The following is an 18,124-nucleotide window of genomic DNA, read 5'->3' as shown; positions in this document are numbered from 1 at the left end:
CAGACACACGGTGATAAGGAGAGAGAGGAAGAGTGGGGGAGAGAGTGGTGTACATGCACATGCATGCATGAACACCCACACTGGTGCATACTTAGAGCCTGGGAGGATAGTCAGTGGCCTGCTTGATCACTTTCCACCATATTTCTCTCACTTAACCTGGAGTTCGGCCGGCAGCCGGCAAGCCCAGTATTCCTGTTGTTTTCACATCCCTTTAGTGAGTGAGGTTACAGAAGCATGCACAACTATAGTCAGCTTTTGCTGTGGATTCTGAGGATTTGAAGTCAGGTTCTCATGCTTGTCCAGCAAGTACTTTTTACCATTTAAACTATCTCCTCAGTCTCCATGTGGTCTCTTCTTTCACTCTGCTTCTCCTTCCCTTCGGGTCTCCTCCACTAAGTAGAGGACACCGGCTTTGCTACCTGAGTCCTGGGAGGCTGCCACTCACTAGTTTTCTCTTGCTCCACTGCCCACACTTGGAAGCTCACACAAGCTCACACACAGTTACGGAGTGTACTACAAGGTACTGCTGCTACCGCTTCATATTCACAGAGAGGAAAAATAACTGACACTCTGGAGCTGTGTCCTGGTCACGCTCCAGAAGGTGCACAAAGGTCCTCCAGAGGATGCGCAAACATTCATCCCTGGCCAGATGCCAGCACTTGCCTCGTAGGCTCTGAGGGTATCACCTAGGGGCTTGGTGGAAAGGAGGCGGCCTTGTGCGTTAGAACAGCATCATACTGGGTGAAAAACTGTTAAGCAATGTGGCCTCCATCTATTGTTGACTTAATGCAGTGATTTAGAAAAGAGGGCTGAGGGTTTGTCTTCCTGGCATGTTTTGGCTGCCTAGGACCCGGAGCTCAGCTATATTTGAGAGTTAACTTTAAAGTCAACTAGAGGAAATATTTCAAATATGTTTCAGGTCTGATACAGCTTTCAGGAGCTACAGAGTTCACATGGGAACCTGCTCTGCTTAATGAGGATTTGCTTAACCTGACATGTTATAAGTCTCAGGCCTAGGTCTCAAGGAATAGGGTGCTGGAGAGATGGCTCAGTCCATGAGCACTTGGTGGGCACACAGTCAGGGGCTGGAGAGGTGGCTCAGTCCATGAGCACTTGGTGGGCACACAGTCAGGGGCTGGAGAGATGGCTCAGTCCATGAGCACTTGGTGGGCACACAGTCAGGGGCTGGAGAGATGGCTCAGTCCATGAGCACTTGGTGGGCACACAGTCAGGGGCTGGAGAGGTGGCTCAGTCCATGAGCACTTGGTGGGCACACAGTCAGGGGCTGGAGAGGTGGCTCAGTCCATGAGCACTTGGTGGGCACACAGTCAGGGGCTGGAGAGATGGCTCAGTCCATGAGCACTTGGTGGGCACGCAGTCAGGGGCTGGAGAGATGGCTCAGTCCATGAGCACTTGGTGGGCACACAGTCAGGGGCTGGAGAGATGGCTCAGTCCATGAGCACTTGGTGGGCACACAGTCAGGGGCTGGAGAGGTGGTTCAATCCATGAGCACTTGGTGGGCACGCAGTCAGGGGCTGGAGAGATGGCTCAGTACATGAGCACTTGGTGGGCACACAGTCAGGGGCTGGAGAGATGGCTCAGTCCATGAGCACTTGGTGGGCACACAGTCAGGGGCTGGAGAGGTGGCTCAGTCCATGAGCACTTGGTGGGCAAGCATGAGGACTTGAGTCTGATCCCTAGCAGCCATGTAAAAGATCTGGGCATGGTGATGTGGACTATAATCCCAGCACTGGTGAGGTGAAGATAGGGGAGCCCTGAAGCTCACTGGTCGGCCAGCCAGCCTGGCCAAATGTACAAGTTCTGTATTCAATGAGAGATCATGTTTCAAGAAATAAGTTGGAGAGGTAATGAGGAAAACACCTGAGGTTAATGTCAATCTCCAATGTGCATGTGCACACATGTGTGCATACACACACACACACACACACACACACACACACACACATACACACACACAGGGAGAGAGAGAGAGAGAGAGAGAGAGAGAGAGAGAGAGAGAGAGAGAGAGAGAGAGAGAACATGTATACATACACAGAAGAATAGTAATGTTGTAAAGCAAGTTGAGGCATCTTTAGGATGATAATGCAGCATTATGGGTGAGGATGCAAAACCAAGATGCTGTGTCACCTGGGATAAATCACCCTCTCTCTGATTTCCCAGTTTCACATCTGTAGGCTGAGAAAATTGAATTATGAGGTCTTCGTATTATCCTTCTAGCTTCAATGTCTTCATGGGCCATTTTATTCTTTTTTTTTTTTTTTCGTGCTTACTATAGGACACACTGTATTATGTACTGGGGTACAATAGTAGAAAGGCACAGACTGAGCACTCACGGGGGCAACAGAAGTCACCCTAATAATCTCATACCAAATAATCACAATTGGAATGATCACTGACAGCATAGAGTCCAGCAGTCAGGGGTGCCTGTATGGGAGTCTATGGTGGTAAAGGAGAACCCAGAAGGTAGGGGTGCCTATGTGGGTGTCTCTGGTGGTCAAGGAGAACCCAACAGTCAGGGGTGCCTATGTGGGAGTCTCTGATGGTCAAGGAGGACCCAGCAGTCAGGGGTGCCTATGTGGAGTCTCTGGTGGTCAAGGAGAACCCAGAAGTCATGGGTGCCTATATGGGAGTCTATGGTGATCATGAAAACCTTCCAGAAGTAAACAGCTCTGAGATGGCAGTGCATGTGAGCAAAAGACAGAAGAAAAGAGAGGACACAGGTATTTCAGACTGAACGAATGATTTGTGTAACAATGCCAAGTGTCTGAGACACAGAGAATTGAGTGTAGGCCATGGTAATGAGGTGTTGGGGAGTGCTGGCATGAGATGGACAAGAACAACTACATATCCAGAGCCAGGGCAGGGGCATGACAGCCACTGGTGCATTTTAAGGGCACCAGAGAAACACTGATGGTTGTAAATTGGGACACAGCACAAGAGTGGGAGGAGCCAGCTGAGAGGTCCTTCCAGAGGACAAGTAAAGAGCAGTGGTGGATAAATGAGAGGGCCTCCATATCTGTTCTTAGCTGTAATGACCACAGAAGTTTAGAAGTATTCAAAAATGGAGCCATGCTCCCCCAGCCCCAGCTGTCCATGCCAGTGTCCCACAGACCAAAGATGCCGACTAAACTCAGCATCGCATTCGTTTTCCCGGAGCCCTTCGGCAGCTTCCATCCATCCTGACTTTATGACTATTTGGCAAATGTTTGAATCTCAAGGTAGATTCTAAGTTTGGGGAAGAGAGTATTACATTTTCTCTTTTACTCTTCGTTCTTAACTCCACCTCTGTGTGTGTGTGTGTGTGTGTGTGTGTGTGTGTGTGTGTGTGTGTGTGTACTCATAAGTGCTACATAAAGAGGTCAGAAGACAACCTTAGGTGGTATTCCTTGCTTGCCACCTTGTTTGAGACAAGTTCTCTGGTTCACTGCTGCCTACACCAGGCAAGCTGACCCATGAGTTTCTGGGGATTCTCCTTTCTCTATCTCCCATCTTGTCCTAGAAGTACTGTGATTGCAGTCATATGCTACTATACACGTCTTTTCTACATGGTCCTAAGGATCCAAACTCTTATCATTACTTGTATGGAAATGTTTTATCAACTAAGCCATCTTACAGACTCCTTGTTTTGTTTGTAAATTAGTTTTTTGTACCTACCACACAGCTGATGGCTGATACATAGTTGTTGGAGTGCCCTGATGAGAACAGCACATTTTTCCAGCAGAAACCTGCTGACTAGCCAGATTATATCTGGGTAAGAGGGGAAAAGGGGAGTTGGCAGACACATGTGTGGGCCTCCAGAAAAGTGAGCTAGGACTAACATTCTATGGGAGCTATAGCCAGGAGCAGACAGGATAATAACACTACATTCTGGAATGCCACTTCTTCTGGTCCCTTCCTTGAATAGAGTAGTCACTCAGTATATGTTAAACCCACTGTGGACTTTAAGTCAGTTAACTCCCCTTGACCTCATTGTTTTTAGCCAGCACATGAAGGCAATCCAGTCTTCCATCTTTGATGAGGATAGGGCCAAGAGGACTATGAAAAGGGAAGTGATCTATCAATTTAGAAGTAGATGTGACTTCAGTCCCTGCAGGAGACATGAGTACATCAGTGTGGGAAAGAGGCTGAGGATTGAGGAAGTAGGGAGAAATGGAATGTCAGAAGGAGGTATGACAGCCAGAGACAGAGGACACTACCTAGAGACTAAGTTCCCTGGTTTCTTAGTCATCAACAAAGGAGTGAGGCCCAGGCTGGCATCAGCTTATGTACTACTGGATCTCTTTGCATTCTTTGTTTTTGTTTTCCTTTCTTAGTGGCTGTGATATGCCACTTCAAGCGCAGGAACAGTTCTATCCAGGACATCCATAGACCTTCCCTAGTCCTCTGTCGTCTCCCAGACAGGCCTCAATGAGAGGTGGAAGGTATGCAGATACATGAGGTCCATCATTAGCCCAGGCTTCCTGTGTGATTGCTAAGCAACCTCCAGATTGTTTTATAAATGAACACATTCACACCTAACAGATGTGCCTGTTACATGGGGAGGTTGTGTAAGCTCCCACTTTCAGGCTGGCAGACTGAGGTTACAGCAGATCTTTTCCTCTTTTAAAAAAGTAAATTATTCTTGGCCTAGGAGATGGCCCAGAAGGTACAGGCATTCACAGCACAAGTCAGACATCCAATCCCTTGAACTCACACAAAAATCCATAGCAGAAGCAACAAGAGAGACCCTGCCTCAAAAAAAAATGTGGAAGGAGAGAACAGGCTCCTTATAAGTTGTCCTCTGACAGCTCCATGTGCACTGTGGCATGAGTATACACACATGCACATACACACATGTGCACACACACAGACACTAAATAAATAAAAATTTAAAAAGTAAAGTATCCCAACATGACTGAGACTAAAGCTTGATAATAAAATAAAATAAAATAAAATGAAACTATCATATGCATGCATACACACACACACACACACACACACACACACACACACACGAGGAAGCACTTTTGTAGATGAAGAAATGGAGGTTCAAACTTATGAGACATTTATCTAAAAATCTGGGCATCATGATAGTGCCTTCACAGCTGGCCTGAGGACCATGTGGATGTGAAAAGGATACAATGACTGGATTGTACCTGAGAGAATATACTGTAGCCCTCAGACCTCATAGGCATAATTCAAGGGATGAAAGGATTTGATTTTTCCTGGCAATCAGGGCCAATAGAAAGGAACAAACTAAATGTGTGTGTGTGTGCTCTGTACAGCCACTAGAAAGGAACAAACTAAATGTGTGTGTGTGTGCTCTGTACAGCCACTAGAAAGGAACAAACTAAATGTGTGTGTGTGTGCTCTGTACAGCCACTAGAAAGCTTGGGCTCTGTCTGTGCCCCTTCCCCTTTCCCCTTGTGTCCACTGATGGCTGGTTTGGGCCAGAGGGGGCTGGATTCGCACATGAGTGGATGAAGGACAGTGCTTCCCAGCCCCTTTCCTTTCCCCATAATGGCTCTTTACTACTGTAGTATGTAGACAATTCATCCCCCAGCAAACAATAACTGGCTTGTCTACTGTAGTACTCTCAAAATCTTTGAGGACGAGTTCTTTAAAATGTCATGCCATTGTGATTGGTAGGGTGAAATGGCATGGTGGGGTAGAGGGTGTGTGTGTGTGTGTGTGTGTGTGTGTGTGTGTGTGTGTGTGCGCGCGCACGCACATGTACATATGCACCGGTGTGTACTTGAAAACATAGGGGAGAGAGAGAGAGATGGAGATGAGGGAGAGGGAGGGAGAGAGGAAGAGAGAGAGAAAGTGTGTGGGAGAGGAAGTGAGAGACAGAGACAGAGAAAGACAGAGACACAGAGAGCAGGAGAGTGGGAGAAAGAAAAGATAAGCAAGGGAGGACAGAAAGAAGAAAGCATGGGGGATGGGCAAGTGTTGAGTGACAGTGGAGTTGAAGGGAGGTTCATCGGGGCAGTTTCTTCTGCTGAGAATACAGCCCCACAGCTCTGACAAAAAGACAGTAATAACTCCTAATTCTTCACTGGGAAACCACTGTACTTTGAAACAGGCTGGACCTAAACTCGGGTTCCAGAGGCGGCCCTGGTCTTGAGCCCTATAGCCAGGTTAGTTCAACCCCACCCACTGTGAAAAAGTTCCTGGGCCTTTGCTGGAGTTTTCAGGAAAGAAGTGTGTCCCCTTTGTGCCTGGGGTTACTGAACTGGTGGGACATCCTAGTGCCCCCTATACGCAGAAAATCAGAAGGATGGAGGGAGAATGCACACTATTGGCATCTCTGAATGCAACCATGGCTAAGGCTAGCCCTAACCCTGGAATTTTGTTTCTTGAGAAAAATCTCCTTTAGGTTGAAACCAGTTTAAGCTAGCTGCAGGTCATCTTCAACACAAAGTCCTGGCAGAGGTGAAGGTTAAGAGGGGTGCACAAGGATCTTTGAGTAGGGTGGAGAAGAGGTACCAGCTTCTCTGCAGCCCAGGGGAGAAGGGAAGGGAGGAAGGGGTGCCCCACCCCCTTCCAGGGAGGTCCAGCAGGCACAATACTAATCCTGATCTCTTACCTCCGCTTCAGTGGATTAGACTTTCCAGAAACTTGAATCTAAGGCTCACTAAAGCCTAAATAATGAAGACAGCAGCTGGATCTCTAATCCCTACATTCTTTCCTATGCTACTGAAATCCTAACAGGAAAGATTCAAGCATTCTCCATCCCTGTATTCTTAACCAGAACCATATGGGACTCTTTCATACAAAACTAGCCACTACCAAGGAAAAAAAAAATCTCTATAGATATCATAACTTCCAAAGACTCATTAGCATGCTGCTGATTAATCTTCAAATTTAATTAATAGAAATGACACTTTCTTTTAATTTGCATCATTAGTCAAATGAGCATCCTAATTAGGATTTATAATATACAGATTTATAAACTCCAGCAGATGAGCATAAACACGAGGAGGGGCTGCCTGTTCTGACGGTGTTCTCTCGTTACTCTCCCACTGGCTTTCAGAATTTGGGGAAAAGAGAGGATCAATTTCATTTCCAGGCAGTTTCGATGCGAAATATTTTGTTAGATATATTCAAGCTATTCAAAGCCATACATGAATGAGATTCCAAACTTCATTTCTACAACTGAAGACTTGTATCATTCAAAATAAAGCTACAAGATGGACGATCACTGGCAATAGTAGTTGGTACTTGTAACATTTAAAAGGAAGGGTTTCAATTGGGACATACATAAAAGCAACCTCAACTTCCAGAATAGCCCCATACAGAAACCCCATTAAGAACATGGTGCATCAAATGAATCTATGGTTCTAAACTTATTAGTGAATACTGCCTAGCAAGCCAAGGAACAGTACGTTGCTTATAAGAGCTCAATACTTGTTCAACTCTCTCCATGATAGGAGAAAAATTCTCGAAGTGGGAAAGAGTGTTGCAATATCCCAGGCTCTGAACCAAGGTGTCAATTATATTGAAAGCACATGGATGGGATCCACTGGTGGGCTGGCTGCATGCACTGAACAGTGACCTAACTCCGGAGAGGGAGGAGAGGAGGAGGGGAGGAGGGGAGAAGGGGAGGGGGAAGGAGCGTGGAGAGAACACACATGAAGTAACCCCATAAGGAAAGGATTGTGTAAAGTTTCTTCATATTTATTTCACAGTTTGTCATGATTATTGTGCATTAACGATGGCATGGTGCCCCATACTGTGAATGTTTGTGAACTGGTTTCTTCGGGTTTGGCGGTGGCCATGTTGGAAGAACAGCAATGGAGCTTATGGAGTGCAGCTCACTGGCTAACACAGCTGTCTCCAGAATGCCCCTTGCTTCTGCTGGGCCTTCTCCTGCTTGTGATGTCCTGTTCCCACTGTGTTTGTCATGGTGTGATTACTATGTGAAAGAATCCCACCGCATCTAGTGCAGTGTGATTGTTGCGTGGGAAAACCCCACTCCTCATTGTGCAGGTAATGTGCAGATCACAATGAAGATGATTTTTATAGAGCATGATGCTTAGAGATGTGAGATTTGCCAAGGATGGAAAATGAAAACTGTAATGAAAAAAAAAAAAAGAAAAGAAAGGCGATAGTGGGTACCTTTCAGTGGGCCCTGCCAAGGTGTGCCACTCAGCAAACATTCCTTGTGCCACAGAGTTAGTGCAAGCCGTTCATTGGGGGAGGGAGCGAGTGAAAGAGCGAGCGAAAGGCAGTCTCGGAGTGGGGACATGAGAAAGGCAGAGAGAGAGAGAGAGAGAGAGAGAGAGAGAGAGAGAGAGAGAGAGAACAGGGAAGAGGCAAGAAAGACAAGAGAAACAAGAGAGAGAGGAGTCAAAAGAGGAGCAACAGAGCGAGCTGAGCCGGGGCGGGCACTTTTAAAGGGTGCACGTGTCACAGCTGACAGCGGAAAGGCTCCTGGCGACAGGTGATGATGTAACTGCTTCAGCAGCAGAGGTGTGCTGCTGCCATGGTGGAAACTAACAAAAATAAAAGGAAGTTCGATGCATTATAGACCCATGAATTCTACCTGTGGAGAAACAGGCTAATGATCAAAGAGAGCAATTATGTCCCTACACCCAAGGTTAAGCCTGAGTTCCTTGGTCGTGTAGCTTACAGAATCAATCACGGCCTTCAGTGTGCACCTTTAAAAACAAAGTTGTGAAAGGAAATTAAATGACCTGTTGTGTGTAACGAAGAAAGAAAGATAGACGGTCGGCTAGAACACTTGTTTAAGGTTTTGTGGAGTAGATGAAGGACAGGAATTGGCTACATTGAAACAGCAGACAGTGCGTGCCAGCACAGGGGACCGGATGAAATATCATTAAGATGACATGTTATGGTGGAAACACGAGGACAAAGGAAGATGTTTAACTACGTGGGGGCGTCTAAGGAAAACATGTAACTTGTCATCATAATGTGATTTCTTCCCGTGTAAAGATGTTAATTTGTTTGTGGAAAAATATGTAGCTTGTGGTTGTGAGATGATTTTCTGCTTGTGTAGAGATTTTTTCCTTAGGTGGTATAAAAGGCTTAAGAGAAAAATAAAGACAGAGAGGATTAAGTTTTGCCCCCTCAGTGTGTTTAATAGTTGCCTACTCCCCACGTCTTCAGTTTCTCTGACCTGCTGAAGCTAGACTCCAGCAAGGGTTGTCATCTATTGTGACAACGAATAAGCCACCTTGGGCATAGGATTACAAATCCAGATCACTTTTATGTGGTTCACGTTGACAAACCACTCTATAAAGTGAAATGCTTGGCAATGACTAAGTAATCACATTGGAAAACCTACACATCAAGAAAATATTGCCCATTAGAGGGTGTGTTATGGTCATATCCTAGTGATGCACACATGATAGGCAGTATGTGCTTGGAAAAACAATACTTATAAAAGTTCTCATGGAACTGCAAGTCCTGTTTGCTGAGAAAACCCCAGAGGTCCAGTGGTAAAGTTACTTGAGATGTGTACTCAAGATACACTCTCTCTTTGAGAGGGTTTCTCACGAGGTAAGAATTCTGGAAATTCTGCAGAAGAGACTCTACCAGCACCACTCCAATAGAAGGAAGGAGGAAGTGGCCCAGTGAACTCTGGGATGTGCTGCTGTACATTGGAAATGGTCTAAGGCTCAGACTCAAAGTTTTGTCTCCAACATGTTAATGGCTGTGTAGCTTTGAGTAGTTGATAGCTCTCTCCAAATCTCAATCTATTGCTAAAATGGAAAATGTTATTGATCACTAAGTATAAAAGTATTCTATGTTCTAGGATAACACTCAGCACATCATTAGTTATAAAAATCATCTTGACAACAGCAGCATTTTCATGGATGCGTGTCCATGTGTGTATATGCATGTATGTGCACAGTGCATGTGGAGGTTAAAGAGTCTCTTGCAGAAAGGAACCTAAGACTTTAAGAGTTAGGTTGGCTGACCAGCTGTGGTAGTTTGAATGAGAAAGGCCCCCACAGGCTCTTAGATTTGAATATTTGGTCACCAGGGAGTGGCACTATTTGAAAAGATTCAGAGGTGTGGCCTTGTTAGAGGAAGTGTGCCACTGCAGGTAGGCTTTGAGGTTTCAAACAGCCCATTCCAAGCCCAGAGTCTCTTCTTGCTGCCTGTGGACCCAGATGTAGGAATCCCAGCTACATCCATAGCACCATGTCTGCCTATACACCATCATGCTTCCTACCACAATCATAATGGACTAAACCTTTGAAAGTGTAAGCAAGCCCCCATCAAATGCCGTCTTCTATAGGGGTTGCCATGGTCATGGTGTCTCTTCATGGTGGACCACTAAGACACCAGTGAACCCTCCCGTCCCTACTTCCCCAACACTGGGATTGCAAGCATACAGCATTGAACCCAGACTTTTATGTGGAGCTAGGGATTCCACTCAAGTCTCCAGGAGTGTGTGGCAAGCACTCTGTCTACTGAGTCAGCTACTCAGCCCCCAACAGCAGCTTCTAGTTACATCACTCCCTATAACAGAACTCCAGTGTTCCTTGTCAGCTGACTGCTGACCCCTCTGCATCAGCCAAGGTGCTGTGCCTTCTATATTTCTCAGCTCAATAGCCCAGGCTAGTGCCTGTGCAGCCTTGGCTCATCCTGCAGGCTGCACTTACCTCATAGTAGCTCTGGACAGCATTCATAAAGGCCTCATCGGCCACGATTTGGGTCTCCCCGTTGAGGAAAGCCTGGAACCGGTCCTTGACAGTCTGCAGCTGCTGTTTGCTGATCTGCAGAGAGAGAAAGAGAACCTTGAAGGCTTCATGGAAACAGGAACATGACTACTTTACAACAAAGATGCCCACCTATCAGAATGGGGACCTGCCTGATAAGTGAGCAAACTTTCTAAACTCGTATGGAACAGAGTCAGCACTAAAAATAATACAAGCCAAATTAAATACATTGCTTTCAACCATGTGGGACTGCTTATACCACAGAAATCAGGAAGTGCTATCAAACAGGTATATATGTTTATTCCTAACTTTTAAAAGAGTTGGCTGTTGAAGCATTTCACTGGGAATGATGCTTGGTTATATTCAGAATTTGCTATTTTTTCCATCCCTTACTTTGATCTGTGCTTGTGGTTATTTATAGGCACAGAGCTTGTAAGATAGAAACTGTAGAGAATTGGGTCACATCTCTTCCCAGATTCATGTTTAGGGATGCATCACTGGCTGGTGTTATTAGCCTCATGGGACTATTTATACTGCAGAAATCAGCAAATACCACCAAGCAAACAGGCAAACTTGTTTATTTATTTATTTATTACTTTAAAGAAGAGTTAGCTGTTGGAATGTTGCCTAGCGGACACCCCACCGTGCATTGCAGATACTTCACTGTGTGTAACCGACACTCCACCTGCAGGTGCTTCTGGGGTCTGAATACCTTGCAGAGGCTTTGGAGCCACTGGTGGTGTGAGTACACCCCTGAGCATAAAATAGTAGCTCAAGGAGCAAGGAGCAAAGAGGCATATTTGGGCTGTAGGTTATGTGCAGCTCCCCACCTCACAACCCCAGTTAGCTTTGGAAAACAGCCCTGTGAGATCCAAGCTGTATCCTTCCGTGCTTGTGAATACCTCATCCCTCCTCCTTTCCCTCAAACGTGATCAGCACCAGTATAAGAAGGACTTGAAACCCCAGCTAAGACTTCCTCACACGTGATTCAAAGGCAAACATTTGTCTTTACAACTCGTGGTTATGATTAAATGCGTTAGATCCATTTTGCTATTTTTTTTCTAAGGCTTCCCAAGGGCTGCACTAGTGACTTACATGTGACAAGTAGTCAATTAACATTGATTTAACTGAGTAAATAAAGTGCAGGAAAGATGCTTGTAGTGGGTAGCCATTCCAGCTTTGTTCTGGAAGTTCCAACCCCCATTGAGACTTCGGCAACTGTCACGCCTACAAGGCGGGGCCAAGGGAGGCGCCTGGGGACCCGAGATCGGGATCGGTGGACACTCTCTCGGTTCCAGGACCCTGGATGGTGGAGGTGGACAAAGCAGAGCTCCAGAGAACACCGCTGGATTGTGATACACCTTCCCCAGACCCCGTGACCTACCTATCCCTTAATTTGTAAGTTACGCCATTAAATAAATCTCCTTTTAACTACGTGGAGTGGCCTTAATAATTTCACCAATAGATGCTATCTGTGGGTTGCCTTGAAATACCTTAGTTTCTGTTGACATTATGTAAAGTTAATAAACTACTCAAAGTTCAAGTTCCAGACTTCTAAAAAAGTAAATACTTTTAAAAAGTTACATTTCAAAATGAAGGATGAGACACTTCTGAGGACCACAGTTCTAATAGAAAAAGAACATTCCAGCAGCACCGTGATGTCTGAGTACCAAGGCATTGTGGAAAAGCCACTTACACTCTGACTTGACCAGAGAGCTAAGCCTTTGTAGGATGGGGCGGGGCTTAGATAAATGCATTTGATGTCACTACCCATTTTATCCTTTGGAGTATAGTAATCACTCTAACTGTCCGTTGCCTCATGAGGTTACAGTTCTTCAGTCCTTTCTGCAAATTAAGGTGTATTGTCCAGCAAGGGGACAGGGTAACTACAACTGATATAGTGTGTGTGTGTGTATGTGTGTGTGTGTGTGTGTGTGTGTGTATGTGTGTGTGCATGTGTGTGTGTGTGCATGTGTATGTGTGTGTATGTATGTGTGTGAGTGTGTATGCACATGTGTGTGTGCATGTGTGTGAGTGTGTGTGTGTGGTGCTAGGGATAAAGCCTGTGCTTCTTGTGGTTTCATTTTCTTCTTGCACGCTAGGCAAACATTCTACCACAGAACTATCTGTACAGCTCAGATGCTGCACCCTTAAACAGCATGGAGGTGAGTGTTCCTATCACAAAAATGCCATTCATGTGAGGTGATGCCTTTGCCACTTAGGTTTAACCCACCACATAGTAGGAGCATAATCTAAGCAGGTTGCAAACAACAAACACGATTTTATCTGTTAATTAAAGTGGTATTAAGTTTCTCTATGGAGTTCAAATGTCTTTTCCACTAGACTGGATACAAGTGGAAGATAACGTGTAAATCTCCAGGAGACTGAAACCTCATCTGATTTCTACTTGAGAAATAAAACAAGGAGTTTTTTGAATGTTCATGACTGGCCGCTGGGGAGCTCTGATTAAAGTTTGTAAGTTTTGAAGAGCTGGGGAAATATGGAGGCATATGGGAAGACGAAAAGATTTAAATTTGATGAGATTCATGCTTGTTTGTTTTTTGAAAATTCTTGTATGTGTATGTAAGTATGCTTGTTCATATGTGTGTGGGTATGAGGAGGCCATAGGTCAACCTTGGGTATAGTTCTTCAGAAGCCATCCACCATATTTTTTGAAGCAGGTTTTCTCACTGGGACCAGAGGCTTGCAGAATAGGCTGGGCTGATTTGTCAGTAAGTGCCAGGGATTGGTCCTTTTTTGCCTCTCCTGTGCTGGGATTATAAGTATGTACCTGTGTGTGTGGCTGAGACTTCAAGTGTCTACCTGTACGTGGGCCAGGGATCACAGATATGTACCAGTCTGTACCTGTCCATAGGTGCTAGAATCACAAATATGTACCAGTCTGTACCTGTCCATAGGTGCTAGAATCACAGATATGTATCTGTCCATGGGCTAGGATCACAGATATATACCTGTAGGTGGGCTAGGATCACAGATGTGTACCTGTCCATGGGTGCTGGGATCACAGATGTGTACCTGTTCATGGGTGCTGGGATCACAGACCTGTATATGGGCTGGGTTTAAGGTCATCCTCATGCTAATGCAGCAGGCATCTTATAGACTGAGCCATCTCTCCCTCCCTGAGGTTCATACTTGCTATGCTCTGAAAGATCCACCACTCAACGTCAGCTACATTTGTAATTTAAAGTTTAAAACAATTCAAATGATCTTTAAAATGCTTTATTTTAATCAATATGTCCTGAAACCACTTCAACATGTAATTGCGACAGGAACTTCTGATGAGATATTTCATTTGTGTAATGCCATATCTTAGAAATATACCACTCTTTCCTCTTCTAAGACATTACAGCTGAGTCACTGCAGGCGGCTGGGGCTGCCATGTTGAATGGTATAGCCTTAGAACATGGAAGGACTCACATCTTCACTTAAGCTGTCCTGTTGAGACCCAGGAGTATTGCATAGTGACTTTGTATGCCTCTGAGACTGAGCTGCTCTGTGCAGCCACAGGGGACCCACTCACAAGATGGCATTCTAGCATTGATCCCTCCAAAGAAGGTTAGGTGGAACTTATTCAAGACAGAATTCCTAGCCACTCAGGACAAACCAGGCCATTTCATGGACTTTATGTTTAGGATTCTTTTCAGGTCAGGTCAGCTCTAGCTCTGTGAGATATGGAAGGCATGCAACCTTGGGAAGCTTTTGTCTTTAGTACTTAAGAGTAATAGAGACAAAATTGGGTGCACACACCATCTGAGTGACCAGGATTGATTGCTGCCTAAAGCCAAATCCACTATCTGAATTTAAAGAAATAGGCATGAAGTTCATTTATATACAGACATTTACAAAGAGCCCAGTATGCACCCAGAGCTCCTCTGGGACCTAAGGGTTCACTAGTCAACATCCTTTGATCTCACTTGCCAAGCCAAAGTACTGGGTAATCCAAAGGTATCATGGCATATCTTTAGGGACCTTCCATCTATATGGAAAAGGAAAAGCATAAAGAGTTAAGCCAAGTTATGTTCTAGGATTTCAGAGGAGAGAAATTACAGATTATAAAAGTCTCAGGAGAAAAAGTGAGAAGGGACAGGTGTGTGTGCTTTTGAACATACACACTCTAAGTAGCCTATCATGTATACACTATTAATGATTTATTTGCTCTGAACTAACCTTTGCTCTAGATGTAATCCAAACTTGAGGCTCATTGTCCCTGGTGTATGGAGTGCAAGATAAGAAGAAAAGCCTCAGTATCATAAATATCAGAGATAGAGATTGGTCACTGACCAGAGGAACAAGACTAAGGTTTGCGATGAAGCTGCTTTTGCTTTCCTTCTCTGCATGATTTGATGACTACATATCACATTTAAATTCAATTCCTGTCCCTGCCAATTGGCTTCTGAAAGTCACTGGTATCATGGGTCTAATTCTGGCTTCAAAAACCTTTAAGAGCATTAACCTCAGTTTATTTCAGACAACAAACACCACAAAGCCACACAAATCAAGCCACACTTCTCTGGGCACATTAAGTTTGCAGCCGCAGTGGAGCAAGGGCAGCTCTGGTAGCAGCACCCGAATTCTCCATCACTTTCTTCCCATCCACACTTACCATTTCCTTCCTATAGAGAGCACTTAATCTGCAGACTCTCCAGCTTTGTCTCATTGGGCAGAGAGGAGCCTGTATTGACCTCAGTGTTTGCTTCTGTGTCATGGAGCCAAAGCTGATTGCATAGGACTGAGGATCCCCAGTGCAAAGGCTGGTGTGGGATGAGTGCTCAGCCTATGCTAGCTACTACGGATGGATTCTTACCATTGTGACTGTACACAGTATTCCCTTGATAGGACCAGACTGAGAAATCATACGTACCTACCAAATTTAGCCTATGTGTTCTTTCCCAGAGGACCCATGTAGAGTTTCACTATCTTCTCGGGACTCTGAAGAAGTCACAACTGGTACTACACTCAGAAGCAGGGGCATGGGTTGGAGTTCAGACCACATATTTAGTGTCAAAGGGACATAGGCTCATATTTTGGTATTCCCACTTATTTCCAAGTTTGGAAAAACTGCATTTCTTAAGCCTTGGATCCTTAGGTAAAAGTGTGGGGATTATGTAAGACCTGTTTCCCCGGATTGTTTGGAATATTGAAGGGAATTTGGCCTTGGCATACCACCAGGCACACTCGGTCAAGTGAATTAGAGGAGGCAGTGATAAGACAGTCCCGAGGTCCTGGCGGAGGCCACACTCTCGGCTCCTCCCCACACCGTTCTGCTCTGCCACAGCAATTGCTGTCTTGCTGATGCTCAGGAGTCTGCAAGCCTTTGCTGTCTGAAACCCTTGTGTCTTTGCTACTCCCTGGTGAGGTCTCCCTCTGGTTGTCCCTATACGTACTCTCTAGATCCAAACTCAGCCCATGCTTCTAGGAGAACCTTCCCTGAACAAGTGTCTAGCTAGTGTCCTTGGGCTAATGTTCATCACATCACATTGGTTCTGTGCATTTCTATCAAGTCTTTATCATTGTCAGTATTTATATTATCAAACAGAAATTTGTTTGAATGGATCATAACATACACATATACAAAAACAAATGGTAAAAACAGGATACATACATTCTTACAAAATTAACTTTCCAATGTACCAACTCTTGTATCAAGACAAAACAGTGAATGCTCAGATCTGAGAAACTCCTGCAGGACTCGAGTCATAGATGGTCCTGTTAGATCACAGACATCCTAGCTACCCCTCTGTGTCAGAAATCAGGCCACTGCTCCCCAGTGAACTTGGTCTCTTCCTCCTACAGGTCTCTATGTTGGTGGGACTTGTAAGCAATTTTTTCCCTTATCTCTGCTGCTTACAGTGGCCAGGCTCCCTAGTCCTGGAGAAAAGTGATTGCCCCCTTCCCAACTTCTTTCCTTCCTTCTTCCCCCTCCAGCTGCCATCATGCTGCTCACGGCAGCTCTCTCTCTCTTACTCAATGGATCTCCTCTCCAGGTTTTAAAGGGAAGCCTCTCTTTTCCTTTAAGGCTCTATCATGTCTCTGATATTAGCCCAGCTAATTGTTCTCACACCTCAAGTCTGGATCATGGTCTGCCTTGTCATAAGCTCTCTCTCCTAATAGAGCTCATTTCTGAATAATAATTGGTCTTCACTTCCTTCTCTGCAAACCAATAGGACCTCCTAACCATTTGATTATGCTTTTATTTGTGTGGGGGTATTTGTGTGGGGGGTGTGTGTGTGTGTGTGTGTGTGTGTGTTCCACAGTGTGCATGTGTTGGTTAGAAAGCAGCCTGTGGGAGTCATTCATCTCCTCCTACCATATGGGTCTGGGGTGGAACTTGGGCTGTCACTTTGACAGCAGGTGCCTTTTCCTGTTGAGTCATCTCATCTCCGCTTTTTTTTTTTTATCATAACACTCCCCAAAGATGACCGACAGCCTGACTTCTGTCATCACAGGGTATTTTTACCAGCATCCTCGTGTGATGCTGGTGCAGTCACGCACAGCAGGTTTAGCCACAGGGTTGGGAGGAGCAATAGCTTGATCACCATTATTGCTGAGTAGTGTTCCAATGTATGAATCTACTGCTATTCGTCTAGTTTCTAACTGATGGGCATTTAGCCTTCTGTGTTTGATCATGATCTGCCTCCCACAAAAACACGTTTCATAAGTATAACAACCCATCCCCCTATACTGATGTGCTTAGACTCAGGGACATAATTAGCTCTCAACAAATATGTATTGAGTGAATAAATTTAACTTATTGAATGCTTCATGTACACTAGGTTCTGGAGATCACTAAGGCTCAATCTTAGCTCTCAGGTCAGAGGTCATATGTTCCCTTGACTTCCTAACATCCAGTGTCACTGTCTTTTCAAATGAAAATCTTAGGTGTTCATAAAAACAGCTCATCTATGACACCACCCCTCCCTCATTGCTGCAAGGGACGAATTGGCTGGAGCAATGCTGAAGAGCTCACCCTGGTAGTGAGGAAGTGGGGAACTGGCGGGCTGACCAACTCTCCAGCTGCCCAGGCCCAGAACCAGGGTTATGTGTTGACCCACCCCAACATCCACCCCATCTGTGATCTGCTGGAGTGTGCAAAGGGGCCTGACCCACAGACCCAAAGCTGCAGGATTTCCAAAATAGAGGACAACAACCAGATATCCAGGAAGAGTCCCAGTGAGGGCCCAGCATTGATAGTGTGGTAGGAACCAGAGGCCTCAAACCAGACCAGTGAGTCCTTGCAATGACCACTTGTAAGTAAAGACAGATGGACAACAGAGTTTACTGCATGACTCACTGTGTCATGCTGCAGCTTCCATGACAAAATTTTAATTTTTTTCCTTTTTTTTCTCCTAAATTTTGTTTTATTGTAGGGGGAGATTTGCAGGGGTGGAGGGCAGATGTAGAAGGATGGG

The 18,124-nt window shown here is 45.2% G+C and overlaps 1 protein-coding gene across 13 annotated transcripts in view; it reads right to left on the bottom strand.

Annotated features, from left to right (window-relative positions):
* Cadps (calcium dependent secretion activator) overlaps positions 1-18,124 on the bottom strand; it is a 456,343-nt gene that overhangs the window by 344,904 nt on the left and 93,315 nt on the right. For all 13 annotated transcript variants that reach the window (XM_059274214.1, XM_059274212.1, XM_059274215.1 and 10 more), the window contains one exon: positions 10,638-10,751. In XM_059274214.1, the coding sequence (XP_059130197.1) occupies positions 10,638-10,751 (114 nt within the window). The remainder of the gene's footprint in view (positions 1-10,637; positions 10,752-18,124) is intronic.

This window comes from Peromyscus eremicus, chromosome 9 (assembly GCF_949786415.1).
Source record: "Peromyscus eremicus chromosome 9, PerEre_H2_v1, whole genome shotgun sequence".
Taxonomy (NCBI): Eukaryota; Metazoa; Chordata; class Mammalia; order Rodentia; family Cricetidae; genus Peromyscus; species Peromyscus eremicus.
This window is presented reverse-complemented; position numbering and strand designations above follow the sequence as displayed.